At 35.7% G+C, this 15085-nt stretch overlaps 1 protein-coding gene and 1 long non-coding RNA gene across 3 annotated transcripts in view; one reads left to right on the top strand and one right to left on the bottom strand.

Moving 5' to 3' along the window:
* Positions 1 to 15085, top strand: part of LOC114254060 — an 83314-nt gene that overhangs the window by 46187 nt on the left and 22042 nt on the right. The gene's annotated exons all lie outside the window — the stretch shown is intronic.
* LOC105839126 (Fanconi anemia group D2 protein homolog) overlaps positions 1 to 15085 on the bottom strand; it is an 83108-nt gene that overhangs the window by 49481 nt on the left and 18542 nt on the right. For both annotated transcript variants that reach the window (XM_036282444.1, XM_036282476.1), the window contains 4 exons: positions 5611 to 5970; positions 2471 to 2828; positions 1339 to 1772; positions 1175 to 1266 (listed from right to left, as the gene is read on the bottom strand). In XM_036282444.1, the coding sequence (XP_036138337.1) occupies positions 1175 to 1266; positions 1339 to 1772; positions 2471 to 2828; positions 5611 to 5970 (1244 nt within the window). The remainder of the gene's footprint in view (positions 1 to 1174; positions 1267 to 1338; positions 1773 to 2470; positions 2829 to 5610; positions 5971 to 15085) is intronic.

The raw sequence follows: 15085 nt of genomic DNA, 5'->3' as shown, positions 1-15085 counted from the left end.
CAATAAAAATCAAAATGACCATTTTTACTCAAAATCTCAATAGCTCAGTAAAAAAATGCACTGCGATGATAACAACCACTCAAAATAGGAGAAAAGATCTCGGTGTAAGATGTAAATAACAAAAAATCTTCGCAATTTTTTCCACAGCACGTGAATGATTGATATTGGGATTTATTACTAATGTTACAAATAAATATTTTACTACAAAAACTTGGTGATGCTAATACTAAATGTATTATGTAGTGTGACATGTAATATTATGAATAAATGAGTGTACTGGTACATGTGTATTGACGTACGCATATAATACATGCATAGGCTGTATCTCATTGCTTCACGTACATTTGTGCAGGAATTCGTTTGTACATACTTTTAAAAGTCATGTATTTAATGTGAGTTAGTATATTTTAACTTTTAACTCTTTCATTGGGGAATTAATTTCCCCTGAGAAAATGATTACATTTCATAGTCCTACGTTTTTCAAGTCGTTGATTATGAATCTGAAATCAGATTTGCAAAATTCAAAATAACAGATTCAATATGGTAACTATAATGTCCGGAATTGATGAAAATTCCGATTATTATTATTGATATATTTTTCAAGTCAATGATTACAAATCTGAAGTCGGATCAACCTAATTGAAAATGGCGGAATCAGTACGGCCACCAAAATATTATACATTTTTTCCAATCTGTGACAATATATTGTATCTTTTTGGATACTCATAGCAGGGTAATAAAAATGTAAATTAAAAAATAATACATTACTTATTAATTTTTTAATGAATGATTATTTCTTTACTCATTAATTATTAAAAAAGTAATACGTAATAAAAAAAAATCGCATTACTTATTTCAAAAGTAATGCGTAATGAAAAAAATCGCATTACTTATTTCAAAAGTAATGCGTAATGAAAAAAATCGTATTACTTATTAAAAAAGTAATGCGTAATGAAAAAAATTGCATTACTTATTAAAAAAATAATGCGTAATAAAAAAAATCGCATTACTTATTAAGAAAGTAATGCGTAATTAAGGATCTTCGCATTAGTTATTAAAAAAATAAATATTTTTTAATGAACCCGTAATGCATTATTTAGAACCCTGATTACAAGTAACATTATTTTCCAATCTTAATACATATAAATATATAATAAACATAAAATAAACGTACTAAACAGCTTCAAAGCTTGATCACATGTTTCAGCTTTTCCTGCTAAATGTTTTATTGCCATAACTGCTCCCATGACGCCCTTACATTTTGTACTAAAATATATAATTCAATGTTTATTTTATAAAAAAGATTTTAAATATAACTATATTTTATGCCTGACTTACATTGGTTTAGCAGTGGATAATTGTTTTTGTAATAATATAAATAAATCGTCTCGTAAAGATTCTGAGGTCAAATCGTCAGCCAAGCACAATCCATGCAATAAGTCGCTCAAAGTTCCAACTTCTTCCAATCCAAAGCAATCTATTTTTTCTAGTAAAATTCTCAAGTGATCACAGTGCGATACTAAACAATCTCTTTCCGTTGTATTCTCCGATATTTTGCAAAGCACAGTCAATGCATGTTTTACAGTTTGATCATTATTACCCATGAGAAGAATGATATTTTTTATAACCTCGCGTTGCTTGAATGATGTCTCTCTTTGACTGAGAAACTGCAATCGAAACCATTCTATAGCAAAAATAGTAAACACGCGTTCTTCAGATTTTAACAATTTACCAGCCAATTGCAAGATTGGCAATTGTAATTCTCGAACAATCTGAAAAAAGATTCATATAAAGCATAATGTAATAACTCATGTTTGATGAAAAAAAATATAAAAACAAGGATAAAAAAAATATAAAAATTGATTCTAAATACTATAATAAAACTCAAAATAAAGAATAATAAAATTGCAATTAATATTTCGTTTTTTAAATTATAAACATTTAAATATTAACATAAAAAGTATAAAAACCACATGAATATTCGAATCCATCATTAAAAAAACAAAGTCATTAAAATTTTATTATTCTTGATTTGGATTCTAAACATTATGTAGTGTTTTTATTGTAAAGCACAAATATTTAAACATTTATAATTTTATGTAATAAATATAATTAAAGAAGGAAATTTCTTCTTCTTTTAAATCTTGTAGCAATCTACTATGTTAAGCATTCAGCACACAATATATTTCACGCTAGATCGCATATGAAAAGTCTTATTACGTATCCTTATTGGTTTATGATTGGTGACATAATCATCTGAGCTAATCAGGACACATAAAACGCATCGTGCAATCTAGATAAAAAATCGTATCGTGTGCCGAAGGCTTTATTCTTAATTTTTGCCTCATTTTATCATCTAAAATCACTTCTTAAATTTTCTCTTTTATTACTGATCCTATATATATAATTGTTTTTTTTGTCAAATAAAAACAAATTACATAAAATTTACGTTTACAAGATATACACAAACCTCTTTATAATTATTGTAAAGTATATGAAGTAAACTTATCCTGTAAAAACCACATCGTATATTTTGCTTCAATAAAGCTTCCGCATTTTTTTGCCTTATTGTCCCAGAGAATATTAAAAGCAAAATAATTAAATCCAATGGTTTTGGATTTTTATTAATATCTTTTATTACTGTTATCGCGACGTCCGTCATATCTTTAGCTAACGACAGACATATCTTTAACATTTTAATTATCTGCACTTGGTTTTTATAACAATCTTCAGCTTTGTCGCCAGCAAGAGGTTGCATTTCAATGTTACGCAAAATAAGCAACATTTGTTTGACAATATCGGAACATACACAGTCGTTTAAAAGAAACCTGCATAAAAAATAATAGAAAAAATAACAAGATATTAAGAATAAAGGAATTAAGAAATAAATGATAAAAAAATTTACCCTAATCCTACAAATTATCAAATAATTCGATATTCTACACAAAAGGTGTAATATACCTTAGCCTTTTTAAGTGGTTATTACTTGTATTTTATCAAACACCTTGCTAAAAAAAAATTTTTAACATCCTTCAAACTTATAAAAATAATGTTTCAAAGTTATTTAAGGCAATAAAATTTTAAAACCGTGAAAAAATTCATAAATCTGAGCAAAAAACTAAGTCTGGAACCATAGATTAACGTAGACGGAGCCTTTTGAGAGGGATAGCTGATTTTTGCGGTAAAGAAAGAGTCTATGAACTTCGGTCAGTTCCGTCGCGATTCGACTGTTTGGCATTATATCGTCCGTCGCTCGCTCACTCGCTCGCGCTCTCTCTCTCTCCCTCTTGCAGTTATATTCTCTCTCTCTCTCTCTCTCCTTCTTGCAGTCATATGTCGAATTATTAGTCGAATATTATCGAACGTACCCGAATTCAACCGAAGTTCATGGAGTACCTCTTCACAACGAATATCAGCCCCCTCTCATCCTAAGTAATAGGTAATGCTCCGTCTACGTTAGTCTATGTCTGGAACTAAAGCCAAAAATCAATGGGGTTTATTCTATCCCGCAGTAGGATTAGGGTTCAAATTAAAATTTTCTATATGTTGCGCTAATTTTTTAGGAATTTAGAAATTCAGATATTTTTGGAGAGAAAATAGATATCTTTGTAAATTACTACTTTTTATTATTGTTTAATGATTGATCCTATTTTTTTTAACAGAAGTAGTTAGAAAATGCAGAAATATTTTCTGCATTAAAAAAAAATACTATCATGCCATCTGCTTTACATTAAAATTCGCAAAATTAAGAATTTCACAGCCGAACAGGTTGAGCGCTCTATAAAATGCTTTTGCGTACACACAAGATGAGAATCGTCAACAGATTCATCATATTTCAAAGGGGATTTACAGCTGGCCCAAAACTTGTTGTATCTTTAGTGTATTAAGAAACTTCGATAAAAAATATATACACTGGCGCAAAAAAAAACGAAACAAAATTTTTGACCAATTTTTAGGCAATTTTCAAAGTGATGCAACTTTGCAAAAAATCATCCAAATTATATGTACTTTTTTTTAATTTAAAGGGCAAAGACTTTACTTTCAGAATCCCTAGGCGAAAGTTTGATTTGTTAAGTGCGAATCTTTTGTATCGCATAAAAACCAAACATGTGTTTTTTAATTAAAAAAAGTAAAAGTTTGTTATCATTTTGCACAAGTTTCTCGTTAAAATCTTGCTAATATTAATTCAGATTCTGAAAGTTCATTCTTTTCTAAGCAATTAAAAAAAAAAAATACATGTCGATACGATGTTTTTTGTTGATTGCACACGAATTTGAAATTTGCACTGCATTTTAGGGTATTTTAGCAAGTATACGGTATTTTTGAATATCATGAATTTTGAGTATCAATATGATATTGCACATTGAGTTTTGAACTCAATCATACCGCTGTCATCAAAGTGACCCGATCTGTACCACGTGGAGAATGACGATCGGATTTTGTACATCATGTGGCTCTGAAATTCATCGGTGGAAATTTGTACTTCCTGATCTGAATATAACGGATAGCTGATGCACCAATTTCACTGAAATCAACAGAAGATCACATTTATCTATACTCATAAACCCACACATACACGTAAACATACATATATACATACTCATACATAAAAAGTAAAAGTTCAAATTTTATTTTTAAAAATCAGCCTTTTCAGGGCCACATGATGTACAAAATCTGATCGTCATTTTCCACGTGGTGCAGATCGGGTCACTTTGATGACGGCGGTATGATTGAATTAAACACGAATAAAATTAATGTGCAATATCATATTAATACTCAAAATTCATGATATTTAAAAAATACCGTATTTATTCGCTAAAATACCTTAAAATGCAGTGCAAATTTCAAACTAGCGTGCAATCAACAAAAAACATCGTATCGACATGTTTTTTTTTAAATTGCTTAGAAAAGAATGAACTTTCAGAATCTGAATTAATATTAGCAAGATTTTAACGAGAAACTTGTGCAAAATGATAACAAACGTTTACTTTTTTCAATTAAAAAACACATGTTTGGTTTACATGCGATACAAAAGGTTCGCACTTAACAAATCAAACTTTCGCGTAGGGATTCTGAAAGTAGAGTCTTTGCCCTTTAAATTAAAAAAAAGTACATGTAATTTGGATAATTTTTCGCAAAGTTGCATCACTTTAAATATTGCCTAAAAATCGGTCAAAAATTTTGTTTCGTTTTTTTTGCGCCAGTGTATATCAATTTAGTAACGACAAATTTATTTTATAGCTAATAATTTCTCAATGATCATTGATTTCAAATCTCACAATAGGCTAAAATTAAAACTTGCAACTACCATTAGAGAACTAAAATTTATATTATCCATATTTATTTTTAAATTTAATTTAAATTTAATTTTGACTTTTTTTGAGCCGCGCGCACAGTTAAAGTATACAGTTATTAATCGTAAGTTTTAATTTAAAAACAATTTTTTTATTTTAGTCGATTGAAAGATCTAGAATTGTAATCGTCATACAGAAATCATGGAACTAATATTAATACAAATTACTCAAAATTTTTTTAAATAAATCAATCTTCAAACAATAATAAATAAAGAACAAAAAGTAATTTTAAAAAATATCTACCCAAAAAACCTACCTGATAACAATTGGTATAAGTTCTATTTTCATATTCGTTTTTAACAAATGTAACACTTTAATTTTATATTCTTCTAAGTACTCTTTGCCAAGATTAAAACTGGCAATACAATTCAAAATAATATTTGTCAATTCGTAATTTTCTTCCAACATTTTCGTTAAGACTTCAGCGATTATTTGATGCTGAGTATCTGACAAAATGTCGGGCAGAAACAAGATAAGCTCCTGTTGAAACCACAGTGGACACGTTTCTAACAGCTGTTGTATATTTGTAGTTAATATATCAACGTCAGTTATAGTATCCAAAAAACGAAATTGATGTAACAGTAATACAGCCCAAGGTACTTGCTCTAAAGAGTCTCTGTAAAATATACACACATGTATATATATATATATATATATATATATATATATATATATATAATTAGTCATAGACACAGTCATACATTACATTTGAAAATTATAATATATGCTAACATTTTTTGTAGGCGTCCTATCTGGACAATTACAAAATATAAGAAAAGGATATTAACTACTTAAAATATATAAGACCTGTCTGTAAATATAGATCCTCATATTTGCGTGAAATGTACACTTTTCTTTATAAATATTTCTAAAATTTTCTCCTAATGTCCACTTTGCATTATTTACTGTTAAAGACCATTTATGTCAGAAATCCATTTCAATCCTTCTTTAAGATGACTTTTTGTATTTTGTACACAGCTAGGTAACAACTCGCTAAAGAAAAAGACTAAATTAGCTAAAAAATTACAACTGTACCATCAACGTCAGATTTTGCATTGGGTAATGACAAAAAAATTTTTAATTTATTCCAAATAGAAATAAACTAAAAAGAAAAACCACTTTCTTTTCTTAAAGAAAAAAATGATTTGTTGATAATAATAATACGTCATATATTGCGCGCGCGCGCGCGCGCACGCACGCACGCACGCACGCACGCACGCACGCACGCACGCACGCACGCACGCACGCACGCACGCACGCACGCACACACACACACACACACACACACACACACACACGCACGCACGCACGCACGCACGCACGCACACACATATATATATTGACGAAGAAATATACAGGTAACATTTGTTTAATAATTTGTTTATAATTTATTTTGTTTTCTGCTTTCTTTATAAATATTAGTATGTCTCATATCTTGAGAGAGAGAGAGAGAGAGAGAGAGAGAGAGAGAGAGAGGGGGGGGGATGACTGTCTTGGAGTGAGGAGACTGTATTCAGTTAGTCAGTGATTTGTGCAGCAACAATTCTTTCAAGTATTTTAGAAAGCTCAGGTAGGTTTGCAATTGGTCTTGTATCCGACGGAGATACAGGTATCCGGATTTTCAAAAGAGGGCGAATGAGAGCACGTTTCCACCGAGACGGAAATAAAGACATTTTCTGTGAGTAATTAAATAAATTGGTAAGACATTGTGAGATTATATAGGCCAAGCGATACGCAAGAAGTAAAGCGGTATGCCATCAGAACCTGACGCATAAGAGTGTAGCGGTCTCACAGACATAAGCTTAAGAATATCTCTAGGCGATACAGCAGAGAAAATAAATTCAGGATATTGAGATGACAAACCGAGTGATAGCAGAAATGAAATCAGTTTTCAAGCAAGGCAAATAAGCATTAGAAACGGATACATAAAACAAGTTTAATTGATCAGGTGTAAAAAATTGCAGAGAAACAAAAGTTGACTTTACTAGACCTAGGCGAGCCAGCTCTCTCCATAGTTTAGCAGGATCGGTGATATTTTTAAGAGAGTTAAACTGAAACTCATTTTTCGTACGTTTAATATCTGCATTAAGTCTGTTTCAAAATAGTCTGTAAGTGGCATAGGCAAGTAAATCATTAGAACGCTTTGCCCGCCTATACAAATGATTACGTGTACAAAGACGTGTTCTGAGTTCGTCTGTGAGCCAACGCACAGGGGGCTTCCTGATAACAAATTCGCGTTTTGGAGCAAGTACATCCAACGCGTCAAGTAGAGCCTCACACAGCACCGCACAAAGTCCATCTACTCTAGTGACGTTAGTCGGATCATCAAGTCCATTACAACCATTATCAAAGATGGCATGAAAGGAAGCACAAAACGTAGAACTCTCAAAGATGGACAGAAGATAGCTATTTAACCTATCACTATCAATGTTTCTAAGATTACGTCTCAAAATGGTACGCTCGATTTCTGCGTTCATGCCGAAGGAGAAACAGCTCAATAAGATCGTGACCAGCTATAAATGGGGACTCAGACCTGACAAACCTCAGGACTTTCTCGCTGTCATCCACAACAATGACATCAAGCCACGAGTCAGTAGTGGCTGTGTGATGCGTGGCATCTGAGTGCACGATATGCATTGATATGCTCGACATAAGTTCTCTCAGGTGATTAGCCTCAAAGGTGGCAGAAAGAAGGTTGCAATTAAAGTCTCCACCAATAATTATGTTCGTATATAAGTGGAAGACACTGGTAGGCGTTTCAATAAATTCATTTAAGAGAAGACAGTGCTATCTGGATAGTGTTAATATATTAATAGCCATATTAATAGAGCATTATATACATAATGTTAATCACATTATTTAATAAACTTAACAATATTTTATATTTCATTTCATTATAGTTGTTTAATTTCTATAACCCATAAAAAATAGTTAAGATGTTATTTGTTCATATTTTTATAGTTGCCAAAACTTTTTTTCTCTGAGTGTGCAATATTTATTCATTACTTCTCGCAACTATTTATTTTAGTTACAATAACTATAAAAATAATTAATAGAACAAGAAAATTGTAGTTTATGTTATTCTTCCCATAAAGTTTGTGTAACTATTATTGTTTAATTCTTGTTGAGGCGTTGAATAACGATTTCTTCATGTAGCTCTAGATTGATGCCGGGATGTGCTCCGATTAAAGCACTGAGTATTGGAGAATAAGGAAGCGATCTTCAAGAGAGGGGTTTGATTAAGAGCGACCACAAGTGCAGTTTTAGAGCTTATAATTGACACTAGTGTACAATGTAAAAACAGTCGTTGCACAATGGCGGGCGCACGAAATTGTCGCATGATCGCATTTTCGTTTATAGATGTTCAGCCGCGGTGAAGTGATCACATTCGCTTTCACAAGTAGTTTTTTTGGAATCAGCAGCAGTACCCGCGCTTTTAATCAAGCGCGACTCGCGCTCACTTCGCACAAATTAATCGTTTTTAAACTTTTGCACAAGCGGTCTCATTGCAAGTCAAACTCGGAGAGAGCGACCGATCCCTCTTTTCGCGCTCTACAACCCGATGGATGATTTTTCCGTTTTCGCTGCCTATCATTGGCTTAAATTTCGATAACGATCGCGCCTCAAAAGGCCGATTTCAGCAACATCTCGATCCCCGAGGTCCAGATTTCGGTACGCGTGACTCCATCCGGTAAGCCGTGCGCCGACTCGCAGTGCTAAGGAAGCTCCAGCTATGCTCATGCTCCGAGCCACGCGCGAACAATTCTCTTAACAATAAATTTAGTTGCAACAACTATAAAACAATTCAACTATATATCCTAATTCTATATATAACACTTTTATAGTTGTTACCTGTAGGTTCATGAGCATGTGGTCCGCCGGCGAAAGAGTTTTGGAGAAATCAAAATTCAGAGGTGAGAAAAAAGTAAGAAGAAAAGGAAGGGTGAAAAGAGAAAAATGAAGAGAGGAAGAGCGAAGAAAAAGGAGATAAGCAATGCAGGGGAAAAAAGAGAAAGAATTGTTGGAGGAATTGAGACAAATAAGGAAGAACGTGGAGAAGTTGGTGGTAATTTGGGAGATGGAGAGGAAGAGAAAGAGAAGGGAAGTCAGTGGTGGACGACGGAAGAAGAGGCAGTGTGGAGGACAGCGAGAGAGAAGTGATGATGGAAAGTATGGAGAGGGAGGAGATGGAGAGAGCTGACGTCCAAAAAAAAGGAAGGAGAGGTGGAAGGAGAAAAGATCAGCTGGGTGAGAGGGGAGGAGAGAAGGAGACAAAAAAGATCAAGGAGGGTAAAGAAGGGAGGAGAGAAAAGGGAAAAGGTAAAAAAGAAAAGAGACCAAAGAGGTGAAGAGAAATGGTGGGAGATGGCGGAGGGAGAGGGAGAGAAGAATTGTTCCTGGAGAGAGACAAAAAAGTGAAGAGCGGAGAGAAGCCGGAAAGGAAAAAGTAGAGAAGAAGGGGAGGGAGGTGTTACAAGAAGAAGGGAGACAGGGATGGAGAAACAACTGAAAGGGCAGAGAAGGGAGGCGGTGGTGGAGAAGGAGGGAGGAGAGCCAAAGCTCAGACAAGAAGAATAAAAGGGTCTAGGAAAGCAAGGAGCAAAAAGGAAAGGACCAAGAAAGATGGCGGAGAAGCAAGGAGTGAAGAAATGGAAGAGGGGAGAGAAGGGGAAGAGAAGGGTAGTGTAAGGAGGAAGAGGTTGGAGAAAGGAGCGCGAAGGAGAGAGGAAAGGAGGGGAGAAGATTAGAGGAGAGGGAGAGGAAGAGGCGGGAGGGGAGAAAGAGAAAGAAGAGGAGGAATTTAGTGGAGAGGAGACTGAGAAACGTCTTGAGGGGCGTGGAGAGGAAGGACGCGGAGAAAAGGAAGAAATTCGTGAGGGGTATACTGAGAAAAGAATTAAAGAGAGAAGTGGAGGTGGGCGAAATAATAGAGAGAGTCGGGAATAGAGAGGTGATGGTGTTTGTGGAAATGAGGAGATTGACAGACAGACAGAAGTTATTGGAGAGGAGGGTGGAAGTGAGGAGGTGGAGCATAGGGATCGATAAAAATTTAACATGAGAGGAAAAGAAGGTAAGGTAGAGAATGTTGGAGAGAGCAAGGAAAGAGAGGATACTAGGAAAAAAGGTGGTGGTAGGGAACAGAAATATGTGAATGGATGGGAAAGAATGGGAATGGGATAAGAAAAGGGGGAGATGGTAGAAGGAATCTGAGAGGTAAAGGGAAAAGAAGGGCAAAAGTGAAAGAGAAAGCAAAGGGGCCGGAGAAGGAGAGAAAGGAGACGAGGTTTGGGGATGGAGGAGTGAAAGGGTGTATGTGAAAATCGGTTGATATAAGTTTTGACTATTATAGACGGCGTGGAGGATGGCAAAGATGGATGATGGTCAGAGGAGAAGAAAGAAATAGCGATGGATAACAAGATGGAAAAAGAAGAAGAATGAGAGGTGATGAGAGGAAAGAGAAGGTGAGAGAGATGGAGAGAAATGAGAAGGATGAAGGAGGAGACAGTTGAAAATCAGGGACAAGGTGGAGCACTAAAAGGAACGAAAGTGGAGGAGGGAGAGGAGATGAAGAAGGAGCATTGGGAAGAGTTAGAAAGAAGGTGTCCGTGGAGGAATGGAGGCATTTAGATTGTAAAGGGTCGCTTATGGCCAGATCGGAGTAAAGAAGAGGGTAATTCTAATGGTTGTGAATGGTTTGAGGTACGCTTCATTTAAAAGCGCCATTGTAACACCCATTGGGGTAACACAACAAATGCATCTACCTAGTTGTTACCTATATAGTTGCCTCAACTATAATTTTTCTCTTACTTGTTAGTGAGGAAAAAAATTATTTCCATTATTTTAAAAATTACATGTGCTGCACCCCAGGCCTAGAGTAAGTGTCTAGAATTAAGAAAAATTCTTTAATCTTTTCATATAATATAAAAACTTAATCAAATTTTAAGAAGTTTATGATTAATATATAAGATTTTAATAATGTATAAAATATATACAATTTTTATATATAAATTTTTTCCCAATTTTTGGACCACATAGTTTTCTTTAAAATTTTAATACTATTAATAATTTTAATATTTTAATATTAATATTTTGATTTAATATTTTTACTATAATTTTCCATTAAATCAAAACTTCCCAAAATAGCATTGATGGGAAATAATTAGATAATTTAATTGCAAACAAAACATGAGTATTCTTTAAAAAATTATCCACCAAAAAATAGAATTTAAGAGTAAAGAATGTCTTAAAATTAAAAAATAACATTTTAATTAAAAAATAACATTTTACCATATTTATTGTATTGTACTCATAAATGTTCAAAAATTATATAATTCTTTTCAAATATAACATCATAAAAATGTGGCAACGTTTAAATCACTACTATAAACTTTATATTATAATATAAAGCATTCTTTTCTAATCTTTTTTACGTCAATATCAATATTATAAAGAAAATACAAAGAAGCAAATATGATAAAATCAATCTACGAATCCAGACCTCAATCTTTAGCCATACTATAAAAAACTTAAACAGTCCAAACCTATCCTCAATTAAAATAGGCCTGCTTTCCAAAAAACATAATTTTGCGATCATTCTCACTAGCATTTTTATGGAAAAAATCAGTCAAATTGAAACGACTATCTTCCACCTGAAGCTAGTAATAATATTAGAAGACAATCGGTTAACATTTTTACAAAACTAAACTTTTAAGCTCAAACATAAGCAAATAAAAACACTTAGCATTCTGAAATCTGAGACAGAATAATCAATTTTAATTCTGCCAGCAAACAAGAAAAATATTGGGTAATTATTTATTGGTGCTTTAGATAAAACATCGATCTCCTACTTCCGTGGCACAGAACAATGTGGAAACAAACAATTTTTTATCCCACTCTTTACGACTTAGAATTCCACGATGCTATGCCGTTTGTAAATAAGTTACTGATAATATTAATCTTTATTATTATTAATAGAAATTAAAAAAATTTCGACTATTATGTCAAAAAAATTCAACTATTTATCAGTGCAGCGATTTATCGATGACTATTTACAAACGGCATAACATTGTGGAATTATAAAGGTACAAAGAGTGAGGTAGAAGTCGCTATAATCGTTTGTTTCCACATTATATAGTAATAAGATTAATGCTATGCTCTATGTTTAGAAAAAATTGAAACGCAACCCAACCTCTAGCACAGAAAAGAAAACATTTTCCTTAAAAAGGAGGAAAGAGAAAAAAAAGAATCAGCGCACACACACATAAATTTTCTTTCTTAAACTATTAGAAATCTAATGCTCCAAGATTTTTCAGTTCTCAAACTCTATGGTCTTTGAAGATCTATAAAAAATCAGTGCGTCTTATTGTTAGCAATATTGAAGGCCCTATCTATCTAGTCCAATTAACTAAATTACAATCATCTTACTGGACTCAACAATTCCTATATCAGAAATTGTAGATTTTGTAAACAAAATCATCAAAATCAAAATAAAGACCAATAATATACTTGTAAACTTTGATGTCTCGTTGTTAACAAATGTTCCAAAGATCCAGAACATGCTAATACATTTAATACATTGTGACGTGGCAATTCTGCAAGCAGCGTCCTTCCCCCGTTACAGGCTGCGAAGCCGCGCCAGACGGGAAAGCGGGAGCCAAGCGAAAAATCTCCCGGGGGAATCGCGACGACGATAGAATAGTAGGCTAAACATTTTTACGTGTTTTTTCGGTCATACGGTGAGCACCTCAACGCACCAACGAGTCGGAGGAGAGACAACAGCAGGTGCGGAAGGAGGGGCGCGTCGGAGAGATTTCGCTGATCCGGCTGACGACGGCCGAGGGCGTGGAGCCGCCAGAGGAGCGTGGCGAGCGGCGGGGCGCGAGCGGGCGCACCGAACGCCGGGAAAACTGGAGCTATCGCATGGAAAATCGACGCTCCGACTGATTATCAACCAGCGGGCACCTTGGAGACTGCGGTACCGGGACCGAGGTCGCGAGATAGATCCCGCGGGATGCGGGGCCCTCTCACAAGAAGCGGAGGGCGACGGCGGCCGCCAAGAGACGCCGGAAGTTGCCGGCGGAAAATTATGTCTCCGCGGAGAACCCTTAGGACCCCCGGAAAAATTAGAACGCTCACGGTCCTGCCGACTGCTCGCCTTACTATGATAACGCGCAGCCCTTAGTGGGGGTTCGCGGCATCGATCGCGGATCGACCGCGACCCCCCGTGCTTTTGCGTGCGTACGATCGACGGAGACACTTGCGGCGTGCCCTAGTTGACGTGCATTATCAATTTCTGGCGATCAAGCCCGCCTAAGAGTGTGGAGAGAGAGCGGATTTGGTGCCTGGAGGACAGCAGCTAGAGACGAGGGAATGGCGAGCCAGGACAAGTATCGATGAGGTGGCCCGTTTATTCGCGATCGCGTTTGTAAGGTCACTGGCCGGCGAGCCACCCCATTCTCGTTCTGCGTCCGATAATAATTACACGAACATAATTTCGTGTTAGTGTTGCGTAAGCCGCAAGGCGGCCTCACAATTTTGGGGGCATTGTCGGACTCAAGCGAGAGGGAATCGTGGCCGAAGAGGAGAGCGGATCCCGTTCATGGTTTTCCCGGGAAGTAGCGACCGCGTGCGTTACAAAGCCCTCGACCATACAAGCTGCGTAGCGCCACGTAGGAAAAATAGTCCCCGCGGATATCGTTCGCAAGTGCAGCGTCGCGCAAATAATTTTGTGTAGCGGGATCGGTTTCGAAAAGGACGAGCGGTGCGGGCCGAGTATCGTGTTCGCGGTCTATGGTTGCCGGGGTTGTCGGCACATCTCGCCCGCCCAAAGCATTGTATATTGCGCATGAGGAAAGTGCCCGCGCGTTCGTGTATTAACGAAGCGATCGAGCCAACGTTCACGTGCGTACGTTGGCTCAATCGGTTGGCGCGTGTAAATATCATCCGCGTTTGGCACGTTAACTTTTTATTCTCCGTTCACTTATTCATTTTCTTTTCTTTTAATAAACATTATTTTTGTTAATATTATCCGCTTGTCTGTGTTTGAGTTCCTGTTGCGTTCCGCACTCTCGTGTAGCGTATGCCCCTTTCCTAGACCCTGCCCCTCTGTCGTTAGGTGAGCCAACCGTCTTTTCGCGCGTGAATTAAGGCCATTTTTAATGAATTTCGCGAGCTGACGTGCCGTCAAGCACGTCTGGCGCCCAATCCGGTTGTTTGTGCGGCCGAGATTCGCGCGCGATGAGTTAAGCACGCGGGCAGTTCCGGACGGCGGTATTTTATCGTCGTCTCGGTCTATCGTCGTTGTCATTCTTTTTTTTTTCCCGCGCAGAAGAAAAAGTCGTGACACATATATCTACACGCGCGCGCGCATCAAATGCATCGATCTTGAAAGATACCAAGTTTCTGATGAGTATCTTGAAAAGAAATCAGCCTAACAAAAAACGTTTCAAATAAAAGTTGTGATTTGGAGAACAAATAATGGTAAAATTAATTTTTGAAAAAATTATATCCCAGTGAACACGTTTTATAACGGCAATATAACATGGAAGTTACATGTAATGTAACATTGTTATTCTTGTAATAAGTAGATGCTATATAACATGTAAATGACCTTTTCTGTAACATTTGTTATACGCAGGTAATAAAACTGTTATACATCGTTTTAGCGTTACAGTCATGTAACAAAAATTGTATAATTGTAACATAACACGCTCGTATCAATGTTATTACGG

The sequence above is a fragment of the Monomorium pharaonis genome, chromosome 1 (genome assembly GCF_013373865.1).
Source record: "Monomorium pharaonis isolate MP-MQ-018 chromosome 1, ASM1337386v2, whole genome shotgun sequence".
Classification (NCBI taxonomy): domain Eukaryota; kingdom Metazoa; phylum Arthropoda; class Insecta; order Hymenoptera; family Formicidae; genus Monomorium; species Monomorium pharaonis.
The sequence above is the reverse complement of the archived record's forward strand: the minus strand, read 5'-3'. Positions and strand labels throughout refer to the sequence as shown.